This window comes from Oxyura jamaicensis, chromosome 8 (genome assembly GCF_011077185.1).
Source record: "Oxyura jamaicensis isolate SHBP4307 breed ruddy duck chromosome 8, BPBGC_Ojam_1.0, whole genome shotgun sequence".
NCBI lineage: Eukaryota > Metazoa > Chordata > Aves > Anseriformes > Anatidae > Oxyura > Oxyura jamaicensis.
In genome coordinates this window covers 5779747-5796763 of record NC_048900.1, presented here as the reverse complement: position 1 = coordinate 5796763, position 17017 = coordinate 5779747, and the positions used below count along the sequence as shown (strand labels likewise).

At 35.5% G+C, this 17017-nt stretch overlaps 1 protein-coding gene across 4 annotated transcripts in view; it reads left to right on the top strand.

Annotated features, from left to right (window-relative positions):
* CAMSAP2 (calmodulin regulated spectrin associated protein family member 2) overlaps positions 1-17017 on the top strand; it is a 78945-nt gene that overhangs the window by 41658 nt on the left and 20270 nt on the right. For 2 of the 4 annotated variants that reach the window (XM_035332711.1, XM_035332712.1), the window contains exons 4-7: positions 28-111; positions 4649-4681; positions 8872-9013; positions 12011-12150. In XM_035332711.1, coding sequence (XP_035188602.1) covers positions 28-111; positions 4649-4681; positions 8872-9013; positions 12011-12150 — 399 coding nt within the window. The remainder of the gene's footprint in view (positions 1-27; positions 112-4648; positions 4682-8871; positions 9014-12010; positions 12151-17017) is intronic. The other 2 variants (XM_035332713.1, XM_035332714.1) reach the window with 1 other exon arrangement.

Sequence of the window (17017 nt, the reverse complement as noted above, 5' to 3'; positions counted from 1 at the left end):
CCACCGAATAAGCTATTTTGTCTCTAGGTAAATGAACATTTGAAAGACATAATGGAACAGGAGCAAAAGCTAAAAGAGCATCACAGTGCAGAATCTGCAGGAGGTCAAAAGGTAGGTGTAAGAGTTAAAATCCTTTGAACAAGAATAAACATTCATCTGTGAACAAAAACTACTTGCATATGGTATGTATAGGTAGACATACATTTGCAGACATTGAACTTTTAACTGTTTGTTAAAGAAAGCAAGCTTTTAGTTTTCATAGAATCATAGATTATCCTGGGTTGGGAGGGGCCCACAAGGATCATTGAGGTTCACCTCCTTCTTAGTTGTTTTGTTATTAGTTTAATGATTTCCATGAAATGGTTATTTTAAATGTAACAATAGTAGATTTGTACATCCTCTTCCCAGTTGCCCTTTTTGACAAACAAATCTTTGCTATCAGGGAAACATTACTTATGTTAGTCCTAAGGAAATTTATTAAGTTAATGAATATTCTCCAAATGAATTCAAACCACAGTTGGATCTAAGATGAAAAAGAAAAGCATATTCTTATTCATGCTTTTTTAGTGTTCACCCTTGTGAGTTAAATGCATCTCAAAAGAGATAAATCTGTGTGTGGCATCATGGGAAGCATTGTGGTCTGTGATCCATGATACCAGTTGATTACAAGTTTTATTACATAAATGATAAAAATTGTTTGATACCCTTTCCTAACGGTCTTTTTGTTGTTTTGTTTTCTTTTGTGGAGCTCAGTTAATTAAATAGCATTATACCCATTGTACTGTAGAAGGTTTGCATATGGTTCCAGAATACATAAAATTGCTTGTTTCAGAGGAGATTATTTACCCTATTGTGATATAATTATTATTGGGGAATTGGTAGTCAGATAGATCACCTGTTGCTATTATCCCTGCACTTAAAAGCAGAACAGATTTCCTAGCTGCTTAAAGACTGTAATCCTAGTTCCCTTCCTGGTCTTGATTTCCTGTGCTTCTCCAAAGGAGTTGAGGGTTACCTGGCTAGATAAGAAATCCAACTTCAAAAAGCATGGATGCAATGAATGTCCTTGCACTTGTGGTTTCTTTTTAAACATAAGGAATGATGAAGGCTGATCAGTAAGTATGTGACTCAGCAAAAGAAAACAGTATTCTTTACAATTGTAGTGGGACCCTGGTGCATGTGTTACTGTGTTCAGTAATGGCACAGAATTCAAAACTTTTTCATTTTTCACACAGGTAGATGGTAGTGTTTTCAACTTAGATTATTTTATTCCAGGTTTTCTTTGAGAAACACTGATCTGTTCAACTGATGGCTAATTTATTAGGAAATCTCAGCCATTTTTTGTATCTTACAGTATTTACCAAATTTCCACCTATTTTTGCTAAAATAAAGGGGCAACTACCATTGCGTTCATTTCTAAAATGTAGTGAGGTTTTGAACCCAAGATAAATTTAAATGAAGAATGTCTCATCTGCTGATTTAGAGAGAAGGCCAAATAACCTTGGGAAGACTAGGTTGTTCTAGTGGTTAGAGAAAACCTTTTAGTTTTAATTTCCGGCCGAGAAGCAACAAACTTAGGTAGCTGAAAGCTAAAAAAAAGTTAATAAGTAGCCTTCTGATTTCTTTTCTAATCTCTTCTGTGATACATTTCTAAATTTATCAGTTGTAAAAATAGATTGACCATAATGCCTTATCTTGTTGCAAATCTGCTGTGAGCCTTTTCTCAATCAGTAGTGTATCTAGTATATAGTATATATTTATATTTTTAAAAAGTGTCATATACATAAATAATCCAGCTGGTAAGATATACCTATTATCTATTTCTTGGTAGATAAAAACAGTGTTAACAGATTATGAGATTGCTTTTGTTTTCCTTCACTTTCTTCTGCTGCTAGCTTCCTGTAGAAGATAAGAGAGGAAGGAGTATGTATGATTTTTAGCTCCAGGTAGTCCTCTGTGGATCTTGATCTGCCGGTGGTTGTGGTAATCTCATCTTTTTCTGGTAGAGTCTCTGCATCTTCTTTCAGAATTAGGATTTCAAGTTTTGTAGTAGCTTTGGTTTTCAGGCTTCTGTTGAATAATATGTAGTGAATGTACAGTTGCACTGCTTAAACTAATTTTCAGTGTAATCAAAGCTTTCTCAAAAAAAAAAAAAAACTTATTTGTCTCTGCTTTTGTGTTAGAGACTGAGTCAGTCTTACTTAACAGTTTTGGGTGAAATCGGTGCAAATCCCATGTGAAAAACAAGTTTAAGTGTATTCAATCCAAGACCTGAATTCTTCAAACATTTTTTGAATTAGTTTAAACAATGCAACTTTTTGCGTGAAGGTAAAACTCTAACACCATAGTTCCACAAACAATTTAATGTGTCATAAATCCACACTGCTAGTAAAAGCTAACTTGTCAAGAAGAGTTTGCAGCAAGATCAGCCTCCTGATCTGGTTAATGCACAGCTGCATGAATACTAACTATGGTGCAAGGAAGAGACCAGAAACAAGTACTTGATGAAGGGCATGACTGCCATTTTTAAATCATGTTTTAAGCATGAATCATGTTTAAAACTGCTTTTAACAATAAACTTCAGCAATATTCCTATAAGACGGTAGGTCTTCACACAAGGGACTGTTTTTATTTTTGCCTTATTTAAATATATATGTGTGTGTGTATTGGGAGAGGTCAGTCAGGTCTATCTTTTCAGATTTTTTTAGGGACCAACTAATTTTTAATAATTTCCAGTATAATAAGTTGATATAAAGGGCGAGTTCAATAGCCACTGAATTCCCATTGTGTTGCCCAAGAGATTTCAGTTTTTCTTTATCCCCTTTACAAAGTACGTGTTTATACATCTTGTAGTGTCTCCAAATGAAAAATTGATAATATTCAGTCTTTCAGCCTCTTGAAGCATATTCATCATCTTAACCATAATTTCAGCTAAACAGATAAACATGTATCTGATTGCTAGGTTTTAGCTCAGTTTGTACCTTTATGGAGAACTAATCTCTGGAATTGAAACAGCTGTGTGCTTTTTTTTCCACATATATATATATACATATAAAAAAAAATAAAAATAAATTAAAAAAACTATTTTTTTCAGTCTATCATTGAATAGATGTTGGCAGAACTTTTGAGTGCAGACCGGTCCAATAGTGGGAAGTCTGAACTATGTTTTGCCTTTCTAAATCAAGTAATATCATTCATATCAATGTTAAGTAAAATGATATGCAGAACAGATCTGATCTTAGTCCATTTACGTAAAACCTTCCTTTGTTGTACTTCCCGACTGCAGTTAAAATAGATTAAAAAAAAAAAAAAAAAGTACTTTTCCATCAATTGTCTAGATTTCAGTTTGTTGAAGAGAAACCTATGGAAAGAGAACCCTATAGAAAGTGGTTACTTGGGTGTGATTGGAATACCTAGACCCATACATTAACATTCATCTCTTGGTTCATTTCTTCTAAGTGGCCCTGGGATTCTCCACTGTGACAGTTGAATGTAATAGAGGAGAAGAATGCTGAGAATAGTCAGGAAAGGGCACATTTCCTATACAATAACTTTTTATATAAAAGCTTTTTTTATCACTACAGTTAAGGGTTTTTTTTATGAAGTGCAGTATTCTAACAACTACATAAAATAGCAAAGTTCTGTAGCAGTTGGAGTTTTAAAACTACTTTTTCACTATTTCCAGGGAATATTTCTTTATAAATAAAAAATATTTTTGGTTCCTACACTGCAATAACATAGAGTGGGTTTCTGCGTGTATTTTTAATATTGGTACATGTTCACTTTTTTTCCTGAGCAGTAGAAGTAGGCTAGTCTGTATAGTTAACAGAAAAATCCACAAACTTCAGTATGCTTCATCTTAAGCTTTTAGGTCAAATTTAATATCTGTAAAACTTGCTTTTGTACTTTTTGTACTTTTTTTGTACTTTTTGATGGCATATCAGTTTAGAATTGTATATAACAGTTGTGACCACTTCTGTGCTAGTAGCCAGAATTCCATCTACATTTGAGATCATTGCACATCATGCAGCTGATGCTAATGTGATTTGTCATTGCAAAACTATAACTGCCTGTACCTCTTGTTGTTGTGAAAACTTATATGACTTTAAAAATACTCTTAAACGTTATAAACAACTGTTTGGCTTTGAAGTAACTAATGCAAACTTCACTGCAATTGGTTGTAATGTACTACAGTGTGTTTATACCTTTTTTTCATTGCTTTAGCTTCCCTGCTTCCTTATATATGCTGTTGGAGTTCATTTTGATACTTGTCATATCATGGCTTCAAGTCTCAAATGAATTCTTTAGTCAGATTGCATATTCAGGGTATAATTAGATGTGTGAAAGCGCTTAATAAAACTGCATTGATATAACAATCTTATCTGTTCATGTGGGAAAATTATAATGTTGATCTACGAAGATTACAGATACTATTTCTCCAGTATTATTTCTGCTAATGAGCTCAATACACAAAGGTTAGAGTGCCCTAATGTTTACCATTAAATTACAACTCAATGTTTTACAAAACTGAGAATGTTAAAGAAAATTGCTTTGTAAAAGTAATTTATGAAATCTGATAAATTGTTCCTTTTTTTTTTTTTCTTTGCTTTCTGCTTTTATTCTTTTTTTCCTACTGCTTCCTCTGAAGTCTCCTACCAAATGGTTTTGGAAACTGGTTCCTGTAAGTTTGCCCAACTGCTTCACTTTGATCAACTAGCTTATTTTGGGAATGGCTTTGTCCATGTCATGCTGGTCTAGTTATTCATTTCATTTATCTCTACAAGATGATTTTATAAGAGATTGCTCTGCAAAGGTGTGCATAATACAAAACCCTGTTCTGCAAGGTAATCTGTGCAAAATAAATGTAAGATATGTTATTGGGTAAGGAATTACTTTTTAAGCAGTCAAGTTCTCTATGGTTTTGTATAAGGTGGTACTACCTCTTACTAATTCATGACTTTTTTTTTTTTTTCAAAACACTTACCCATAAAGTTCCAGTAAAGACAAGATATTTGGTACTGACCATTTTAAAAAGAGCCTTGCAGAAAATATTTTTGATAGTTAATACTATATAATATCTCAAACTTTGTTTTATTTTAACAATATTCAATCATTACAGCATTTGTCTAGAATTACCTAACTTTTCAGCTGATTTCAGGTAGGTCTCTCCCCAAAGAAAGTAATCAAAAATAATCCACTGCTAGTTAGACAATAATTTCATTAAAATCAATAAAAAAGTAACTGTTCAGGTCTGTAATAATATTAAAGTTTTATTATGAAGTTAATATTTGTTTTCTCTCTGTTGTTTCCTTGGGATTTTCATTACTTTTCATCAAATGCAAGGGGCTACTATTTATTCTACAACAGGTTTGGCAATATGTATAATATCTTATCATGGACAGATACCCGTGGTTTGCCTGGGAACAAAATAGTTAGCTGTTTAGGTATATGCAGAATTGCATCTTTCTGGTCTGAATTCCAATGAACCAATCCAGATCCATCTTTGATCTAAGGATTACCAAATAACTGACCTAGCAGTACCTCAAGTCTTTGTTATCCTAACTAGTAAAAGATTGTTCATACATTGCAAGGAGAATTTAAAAAGTAACAAGACAGTTGTGTGTAGATAGCAACAGAAATTACCTGGTATCTAGATTTAAAGAAAATAAAATAGTACTCTTTTCAGAAGACTAATCAGTATTCTAAGCTCATAACAATTGATGCTATTCATGCAATTTCTCTATGATGCTATGTATTACAGTTGTGACATTTACGCACACAAAGACTCTGCTCTTCACAGTGTGGAACTTGAATTTTGTTTTGGAATTTAGATAGCACAATTAATTGGAGGGTATAATGCAAAAAATATATATAAATAAATCAACAACTGCCCGTGGCCTTCACTTAAACTACAGAAAATTAAGCACATTTTTGGTTCTTGTTCCATTCATACAACAAAGGGTCTACTTCAGCACAATCTCAAAATGCTTTTGCTCTATATTTGCCTACAGTGTTAGTTTACTAATCATTCTTTCATTGCACAGAATTTGTATTCAAATATAAAATATTCTACTGAAAACTATAACCTAAATTTGCCTGCCAGTTGTCTGTAAACAACTTGAGGTGGAGATATTTAATTTACTTTGAACTTGTTAGTTTAGAAGGGATACACCAGAAACCCTGGTGCCTACTGACAGTATAGTAGGAAGGCAGTGGCTCAGATGTTCTAACAGTTCAACCATTCTTCTCATCTCCTCACATTGCATAGTGCAAATGGTCTATGGTAAGATAGACCAGAGCATATAGGCAGCTGAAAAAGAGTAAATTTATAATATGTTACCTACTGTATGGTAAATGGATCAGAGTGTTCGTTATTAATAACCTCAGAATACATATGAGCACTTCTGACAGGGTAGCTGATGTGCTTTCAGTTCATTTTTAGCTGACCTTGTTTATATGGCAATGTCTCAACTACACTTAGATTTGTTCAGTGGAATAAGCTCAAAGATGCTAATTCAGGCTGGTTTCTGTAGAATCTCAGGAATAAGATGCCTGTGTGAGCGTTTTTATTTAAAAGAGCACTCTAAGATTATAATAAATGCAGAGGTTTGTGTCTTGCATTATTGCATCCATATTTATTAGCAAACATTGCAACTGATTAGAAGACTTTCTTGAAATGGAAGTTTATTAAAAATGCAGTGCAATTACCAGTGTCTTTTATTTTTCAGTATAATTTCTTTTATCTTTTCGACCAAATTGAAACATGATGCCTATTATACCTTAATGAACCTAGTATATCAGGTTCTATCGGTTTCTTTTTCCTGAAGTAATGTGCTTGGCCTACTCTCTACAATGAATTAAGTCCTCTTCCTAGGTCCAATTTAATGATTTGACACAGTTTCCAGAATTTGTAGGCACTGTTCGTAAGGCTGTTTGAGGCATCATTAAAATGACAGACTTTGACAGAATTTACTGCACAAGGTGATTGTATTATCAACTTAAAAACATTTTCAAATATTCCTTTAAAATGTACAAGAAAAATATATAAAATATACAGGACTAGGTGGACCATAATGTTAGAGTCTATCTGCGTCCCATTTTTTGGTCATTATTTCATAATGAAGTCATAATATGTAAAGCACTTCATTCCAGTCATTGGGGGGGGGAGAGTACAGGGACATATTAACATGGTATTTAGAACTTAGAGGGTTTTCATAGCAGCAGGCCAGTGTATTTCCAAAGAATGAAAAAGAAGAACCTTTCAGTGCAAGTAAAATTGACCTACTTCATTAGAAATAGTAGAAAGTATTATTAACAAGAGAAAAACAGTATTAATAATGCATGAAACACTAACATGGTTTTGTCTGGCGTTAGTGAATCTTTACCATAGCATGCAAAATACATGACAAAAATACCAGTCCATTTCAAGTATGAAATAAAGACCAACTCTGGTTTATTTTAAATGTTAATTGGTTAAAGTGATAGTTCTCAGGGCCAGATACAAGCCCTTTGTTTTCCTAGAACTGATGTCTGCTATGCCAGGCTAGATTTGTGCTTCTTGGGTCAGTTAGAGGACATTTGACATACACTACAAATAATCCCATGTGATCCTCCACAGCGACAGTAAGTATAGCCTTCAGGGTTAGTTAGTCTGTGGTTCCCTGGGTTGCTTTTTTTTTTTTTTTTTTTTTTTTTTCCCAGTACAGCTAGTTAAAACAGTTCCCACTCCACCCATAAAACCTCCAGCCCTGCCCCACTCAGTTGCTGCAGAAACAAAAGAGATGTTTTATGTGGGTCAGCTCTTACCACACAGCCCCATCAGTAACTGCTCCAGCACGACTGAAAGGTCAAGAGTAGGAGATAGGAACTTTCAGCTCCAGCTTTGTGAGGAAGAATTACATCCACTCAGACTTCTCAGAATCCCCACAGGGCAACTGCCAGTTGAATGTATTTGAATGAAAGTAGTGTAAAATTTACTCTGAAATGTTCTTGGCATCATAAGTAGTTCTGTGGTATGAATGGAAAAGTAATCCTTCAGTACCATTGTAAAAAAAGTCTATCTAAATATTAACACATTAAAATCTTCTGCTTCCATTTGTTTTGAAGTCATGAAACAAAATTAAGAATGATAAATAACTTTCTTCAAGTTAACCCTAACCCTTTTGCCCCCTCCTGCCCCAAAAAAAGAAAACCATAAAATGTATTCACTTCAGGTAAATGCTCTCCTAGTATTCTGAGCTACTGATATCTTTATATACTAACTTATTTTTAAAATTGTTTCCTTTTTATACCTGGACCACTGCCTGGCCATCACACTTGACCATTAAAGTTTCTCCGTGTTTACAACTGCTTAGAGTGACACTTATTAGTAATAAAAATGTAGTTAAACAAATGCAGATTTCCTTGTTACTCAATTTGCCATTAAGTCAGATATATGATTGAGATTTTGGGAAAGATTCTTAGAGAAAGATTTCATAGTCATTTGAGTCAGCAGTAAACTGAAGTTACAGCAGCTAAGGGTCTGTCTTGTGTTTACATACAGAGAATTTCTGACTGTATAGTGATGTGTTGGATGTTAAATAAGTTGTACGTTATTTAATTTAGTGTGCTATACAGGGATCATCAAAATTTGGTAGTTTTGAAGGAAAGCCTCAATTATAGCATGTAGGCACCTTTCCTCTTAGATGTTATTTATGTCATTCAAAATTAAATGTAAAGTGAATAGTTCTAGGAAATTTGACACTGAGAATATTTGGTTATCTATTGAATACTGCTTTTTCACTAACTGAGCATAAAACCTACAATACAAAGCTGTTTCTTCGTATGTTTCAGAGCCTTTGTCTCTCTTAATCTCTTCATTCTATATTGTAGGCTCGTTATAGGAAGGAGCAAACATTGTTCAAGCAGCTGCCCTGCATTCCATTGGTGGAAAATCTGCTGAAAGATGGTACAGATGGTTGTGCTTTAGCAGCCCTGATCCACTTCTACTGTCCAGATATCGTTAAATTGGAGGGTATGTCTAATGTGTCTCAGCTTGTAAACGTGTGTCTGCATAAGCTGAAATGTTTGTATTTGATATATATGTAAAGGAAGGTCTCACTCAAAGAGACAATTTGAGTGTGGCAGTGACAAGTTCAGTATTTACTTGGTACCTATGTATTATTAAATAGAACCAAGGTATCCTCCCATCTTGTATTGCTTTTATGTTATCACACTAATATAATTGTACTACAATATATTATTGCAGATCTGACTGTGGCAACACATTTGCTGTCATGCTATGAAACTTGCAACCATCTGGAAAACTCTGGTTCTTGAAGCTGCATAAGTGCTTTCATGTGAATCTGAGCAGTTACAGTTGTAAAACATGGAAGGGTCACTTCTGTCTTTCAGGTAGACAAGCACTGCATAGCTGCACTGTGTGGCAAATAGTTGTTCTCTGTTCAGGGCTTTTACTTCTTTGATAGCTACCTATAATATTGATAAACAGGAGTATAGTGTAGAACTTAGTGGTGGTATGCTGTTCTGTAATAGCAGTTGTCTGAGGATGAGCAGCTTCATCTCGTTCTTTTGTTCTGTGGCCTGGTTAAGCTCGTATCTTCCTTTTGGCAACTGAGAGCCTCGTGTAGCTGTAAAATGTCTTGGCAGCTAACACCCGTCATTTTCTGCCTATGTTCTGTCCATGATACCTTTGATGTCGTGGGAACACTTGTACATAAGCATCCTGAGAAATCCAGGAATTATGAGCAAGGGTATAAAGCTTGAAAAGGTACTGGAATATGGAATTCATATGCACAACTGCTTTATAGGAAGCTTCCAGCACAGTAGGCGTTGAAGATGAAAGAGAATAAGATGCATGCATTCACCATTCTTCTTTGGCTTGTGAATTTTGAAAAATACAACTTTCAATTTAAATAAATGCTGCAGCCAAATATATACAATTGTATATGATTATAGAAAAGTTAATACTTGGGTTGTGTTGAAATTGGGTAACACCTCGTTCCTTCTTACTGCATGACTGAAAATATGGACTGTCTGAAGGATCTTGTATACTATTGCAGGATGACATATATATTTATCAGCAGATTCCTCCAGCCTCTGACTTTGAGCACAGTGAAACACAACAAGGCACTTGTCATCTTTGAACTTAGCTTTAATGTTTGAGTGTCCTTCCTTAAAGACATACAAACATGCATGTCATTGGCTCAGAAGGAAATTCAAAGATACTCTAAGCAAATAGAAGCACTGTAAAAGATGTTGCACATCTTCCCTGTATTTAAATGCTGTTTTTGATGCATGTTACGTTTCACTGAGATTTTGTTTTGTGTTAAAACTGAGAAAGGAAGGTAACAAATGCATATGCAAAAATACTTTAAAATGCTTTAACAACAAAGAAAAAAAAAAAAAGGAACCAGACTACAGAGCTCTAAAATAGATGTTTTCTTCTCATTATGTCTTTATTTAACTTCAAAATCTAAGTTTCCTTCTAGGAATCTAAGACTATAAAGGGCTTCATGTGTCAGTGAGACAAGAAATTGGCTGTTGTTCATAATTATATAATCCTTTTCAAGACTTTTAATGCTCTATGATAAAACTGTCTAGCTTTTTAAAATCTGTACTCTTATTCAGACTGTTGGAGAACTCCACTTTTTACATAGTTTTAAACCTTATTCTTCTTTCATACCTAAATGTGCTTGTAACCTGTCTATGTGCATATCTGTTGTTCTTCCAGCAGTGCCCTATAGCTTGAATATCTTGTCTTAATCTGACATCTACCCCTCTGATATGTTCTGTTGTGTCTTTTTGCCCAGGCTACCAAATCAAGCCTTTTCAATTTCCCCTTCTGATGTGGATTTCCATTCTTGTTATTATCCTTAATAGTTATTTTCTGTAACCAGTCTAGTTTCGGTTCATCTTACTTGAATATGGATGGTCATAATTGTACACAGGAATCCTGACTGACATCTTAGTACTGCCATGTACAACGCTTCCCTGTCACTACTAGAAATATATTTTCTGTTACATATTTGCATCGTGTTTGCTTCTTTCATAGCTATGTGATGCTGAAAACTCAAACTATCTTTGCATGGGCCAAAACACAATGCCTCTGTATGGCTTTCAGCGAGTGAATCACGTTACAGTATTGTTAGGTTAAATTGTATGAGTTTGAATTTGCATTACTAAACTTAATCCTATTTTGGTCAGTTTAGACAAATGTTTTTTCTACCTGTATTATACTTGGGATTAGTTGGGGTGATGGAAAATTTCTGAATCCCTCAGGATGGGGATCCTTGTCCTGTTAGCATCAAAGTTCCCTTCCAAAGCAACCTTGTATCTTACACGCTTTAAAACTGTTAAGTGAAGCTCTGTCATACAGTGTTGCTTTAGGAATGAAAACTGATGCATGCTCTCCAAGTATATCTGCTTTCTTTTATTTTCTTCATTCCTCTTTTTTACAAGGGCTGTCTTTTTTTTCTACTTCATCTTCTAATAAGCTGTAATAAAAAGAGAGCAGGAGGTTAGCTGGGCATAAATAATACTCAGAGCACACTGTATAACCACACTGGTCTATCCACTGCTTTGTCTTTAAGTAGCACTTTGAAACATAGAGTGCAAATTCATGTATCATGTTATCTGAAAACTCATTTCAAGCATCCAAATCCATAAAAATAAATATATAAGACTAAACTGATACTACATTTGTGTGAAGATTCAGAGTTAATAACGTGAAAGTATACTGCCTATGCAAAGAGAACTTTGTGAGAAAGCATGCATTCGTATATAGAAAATCGAAGTTTAAAAAAAGTTTAGAAAATATCCAAAGATACAAAACTGTCTTAAAATATAACATTGTTATTCCTTACATTTCTGAAATAGAAAAATAAGTCTCCTGACATACAAAAGAAAAATCAAATTTGAATTTATCCAGAAAATGGTCTAGAATTCATCAAAAGAAAAATACTTTTTGCAGATCTGTCACTATATCTAATCTTGGCTTCTTTTTTTTTAGATATTTGTTTGAAAGAGACGATGTCTTTGGCTGACAGCTTGTATAATCTACAGTTGATTCAAGAATTTTGTCAGGAATATCTTAATCAGTGTTGCCATTTCAGTCTTGAGGATATGCTATACGCAGCTTCTTCAATAAAGGTAAAAAAAAAAATAATAATAATAAAACAAATGTAAGCAGTGTCCACAGGACTGTTTCTTTATTTGTTTGTTTCTTTGTTTTCTAGTGGTTTATAGAGCCTTTTAATCTATTGCTAAATGACTGAAAAAGCGTGTTGCATCTTTTTGTAGTACAGCATGCAACAAATTTCAGCAGGATGTTAAAACACCTTTTGGCAGTTGCATTGTTCTGGCAATTTCAGAGTATTTTCAAAGTAATGCTTCTGAAAATATTTATACAAGCTGATTTTGTGCAAGGTTATTTCACACTATCATCTTTCTTGCTAACTGTTAGTTACAGCATGTAAAATATTGATCTGCATTAGTTGTAACTTCTAAGACTTTCACAAAACCACAAATTTTTTAATAGTTGTTTATGGAATTATTACTTACCATCACTATTCATTTCTTTGTACACTGTAATTTTATGTTTTTTAATCTTAGACTTTTTATTTTTGTAAACGTGCATGTTTTATGTGCTGTTTTGGTTGGGGATTTTATTGTGTTTTCCAGTTTTTGCTCTCCTGAGTTAATTTAGTTGAATAATCTGATGTTTTTATGCCTGGAATACAAGCAGTGATGCAAGTCCCACACATAGATGCTTGAGCAAGCAATTAAGCATTTTTAGTCATTCTAAGATTATTCTCTTTTTAGAAAGTTAAAAAAAAAAAAAAAGTATTTTGCTTGGTTATTCTATAATATTTAAGCTGTGTGGGAAGTCAGAATAATTGAATTATACCTTGTCTAATTGTAAATTTAATTCTTCATTATTGTGTTTCTCTAAGACTTTTCTATATAAAACACTGTTCATTTGCTTAAGATTCTTATTGGCCTGCCTTTAGGGAATGAAATCTTATTTTTAGGGAGTCAGCATATCCATTGCAGATGGTATGTAATTGGTTTCTTAATATCTGGGTCATTTCACTGCTTTTTATGATCTTTATAGTAACCTCACAAGCTGAGTCACAGAGGCCAAAACCTGAATACAGCTTTGTTGTCTCCTGTAGGGTTGAACCTAATCCTTTGCAAATAAGTAATGAGCTGCCAGGATGAGTAAGGGCAGTAGGTCCAGGCCCTGTAAGTCTAGACTACTTAGCCATTGCTGTTCTATTTTGTGTATGCAAAGCTGTCTACTGACTATTTTCATTCAGCTTCTGGTGTCTTTAAATTTCATATTCAGTAATCTACCTACATACTAGAAAAAGTGTGTTGTATTGCAGTCTCTCTTGTCTGTAGTTCCAACATATGGTCCTACAAATATTTTGGAAGATCTCAAGTAGGTGTCCTTTACTGGATTTTGATTATTTCTTTTTGCTTGCAGACATCTGGAATAAATGGAATTCATTTGTCTTCAGATTCATCCATAACAACTAATAATACCAGTGCTTTATAGTACTGGTTTGAATTATTTCACAAGCCACTATGAAGCATCAATTAAAAAAAAAATTGTCAATATCTCAATGCATCGGACTTAACGTTGCTAAAATGCTACAAACTCAGTAACTTTGCAGCTTCTGAACAGTGTTTTAGAGTGGCTTTAGAGTTCTTTCAAAGATTTGGAGTATTTCTAGACCTGAGAAGGCCCTTTTGTGATCATGTTTTTACAAGTTGCTGTGGTGTGGATGCTTATTTAGATGTAAATGCTACAGAGTAGGGCTGCCAAGTTTTTCTTTTAAACCTTGGCATGGAAACTTTGGCTACTGCTACAAACTCTGTTTTTCCAGTGTTAAGAAGTAGTTTGCTTTCAAAATAAATTCACAGTTAAAGGAGCTCTTTTTAAGCTTTCCAGTGCATCTGATTAGTGTAGGTCTTAATAAATGTGTATGTTCCCCAATGAATGTTATTGTCACTTGGAAAAACTTGTATTGCAAACAGATATTTTGAATGTTATGCATTGTTTTATACTGGTCTGCAAAAAGTAAGTAATTTCAAGCTTTAGGATTTCTAGCAGCATGCTTTCAGGTGTCTGTTAATCAGCAAAAAATTGTTTATTTTCAGGGTGACTCATACTGCACAGTAGGTGGCACTATGTTTTTGTTTAAAAGTCTGTTATGCTCTCATATTGATGACAGAAATAACAAAAGAACCAAACTGCTGATACGTTACTGGAAAAAGTCTCAAGAAAAAAAAATCAAGCTGAGTTTTTGCAATGATGGTTCTGGTTCTAGAAATTATGCTAGATATCCTGACTTCATGCTTGTCCCAAAAGAAGGGAGCAGAGCCTCTCTCTCTTTAACATGATCAAGCACAAAGAGCTTACCTTACATTCTTTACTGGGTACACTGCATTGTGCTGCTATGCTAAATCAAGGTAGGTTGTGGATAGTATATGGTAGGGAAATCTGGTGCAGGTCTTGACCAAGGTGATTGTGCCCACTCGTGTCTTCCCTATCAAAAAGTACAGAAGCCAAGTTGGATTAATATAAAACTTCAGTTAACAAGCATACAAAATATTTGTTATAGGCTCTCAGCTTTTGCAGCAAATGAAACTGTTTTTATTCTTTTTAACATGGAGGAAAAATAGGCTTTGTCAGGGTTTCTAGACAACTTTAATGTGCCATAATCAAATGAAACCAGGAAGTAAGTTTTGTTGCTCCTCACTTGCCCATTTCTTCTCCTCTAAGAAAAATACATTTGTGAAATTCATCATAAATGTCTACAAGGGCAGGGCTACTAATACATTCCGTGGATGCTTGAGGCACTGCTAAGGGGCCATGCTGGTTCTTGTTTGTTTTTCTTTGAGACAAGGAAATACAAGTAGAGAGAGATGACAAAAATAATCACAGTAATTTCTGAATCCTTCCTGCCCATCTAACAAAAGGAAAGAATTAAATATCTTGGATCTCTGTTCGGTTTTGTTCATGGCTTTTTTTTGCCCTGATCTTCCCTCTTCCCTTCTGTAAGCAATTTTGTCCCACAACCACTTCTTAAATTTGTTCGTCTTTACTTGTATGTAGGAGATGACATAGCTCTGAAATAGCTGTCTTAAGAGTGTTGATACATGTGTTCTGCCGATCCAGAGAACAAGTTTGTAGAACTAGAACTTGAATGAAAGGAGTGCTTTTATATGAGCTGCCTTGCAGAACAGTAAAGGCTTCTTTACTGCTTTGGCCCTGAAGTTGATCAGCGCTGCGGTGTGGTAGTGTGTGGTATCAGGGCATTCAGTGAAGGTCTTACGGTGTGTATGTGATGGATGTTGTAAGGGTCATGTAAGGTTCCTGAATAGAAAAATGACATCTCACTTGTTCTCGTAATGTGAGATATCCGTTGAAAGTACTTCTTAAAGGGGAAGAACCCATCTTTGGTTGTATTTGTTTATATCCTTGATGTCTGAGATAGTTCTCTGCCAATTTATTCTTGTAGGTCCATAGGGCCCAGACCTAAGAACTGGTTCACCATTAAAGAGGGGGCTGAGAGAGAGCTTGAATCATTTGATGTCTACCACAGTTTGAGAGCTCACATAGGACCTTGGCATTGAATCAGTTGACACAATTATTGTCTGTTATAAGTGTTCCTATATCTAAGTCTTCAAAGACTGGGTGGGTTTTGTTTGTTTGCTGTAAACAGTGATCCTAAACTTGTGCTACACATTTATCTACACATATTGTTGTGCATTCGCTTTTCCTTGGTAGAGGATTGAGTCAGGGTGAGAGACAGATCATGATGTTAGAAGACCTTCTATTAATTAAACTGCTGTTATTAATGGAACAAATCCATTATTAATAGGAGATAGCTATTCACACAGCACATTCATGTGCTCACACAGTTCACGCTAGCTCAGTTATTCTTACTGGATTGAAGCAACACTCGGGAGCCTGCCCAGTGGCCTCCTGAAGCAGGGGTCTTACTGGCCCACTGGTGGCTTTTAGGAAGGTATCCAAAAAATCTCTCAAGGGGCTCCTTTTCTTGTTATTGTGTTGTGTGTGTGTATTCATGTAGTCTTTGCAGATAGCAGCTCCTGCCTCCTTGATTAGGGTTATACAACCTGTTGTTGATGCTAGTGTGTGCTGGTGGCCTTGGACAGCCAGCTCCTGCTCCTCAGAGTGTTTGGGTTCTTGTGGATTTGACAGGGTCACGAGTCTCTGCAGCCTCTCAGTTCTGGGGAGGCTTTCACGTGCTACTGCTCATCATACATGCTGCCTCTCTTTGGATGTTTTTTTCTGGTAACCAGAGTCCTCTCACCCAAACCCTTGCAGAGGGCACTTCAGTTCAGGAGAAAGAAAGCTTTCTGAACGTGAAGTGAAACAATCCTGAGACATTGCTGCTGTCCCCTGAGAAGCACGTTCCTCTGACCTAGATGTGGGTCGGAGTCTCAGCTGTTGGCATTGCAAATAAGCACGGGGAATACGTACCTTATTGTGCACTTAGCTACTAAGTTAGAGCAGCGTGAACAAACATCTGCACTGTCAAAGGCCCAGTAAGCCAAATGGAGAGAATCTGGTTCCAGAGCTTACAGAAACATACCTATTGCATTTGAGCAGTTCTGAATACATGCACTTGCCCACGTGAAGCAGAGGCAACTTTGCTAACAATATAAGCAGAAGCTGTAAACAAGCCCCATCTCCTCTGAGATATCCATATACATCACAGAGATTAACTGTAGTAATTAAGGGCCAGGCTTTGTCCACTAGCAGAGCTTTCCCTCCTGTTTCCCTGGAAAACCAGTGCGGATGAGGCTGTTGCCGCCAGGTTGAGTTAGCAGGTTCAGGCCGTGGAAGCGCGTGTGGGCTCCTGCAGGAGCTGGCAGAGCAGCTGCTGGGCTGGGGGGCGGCTGGGGCATGTGGTGGGGGGCTGCCCCGGGACTGGATTCCCATCGGGCGGGTTTAAATGCGGATCGGGAACGAAAAGGA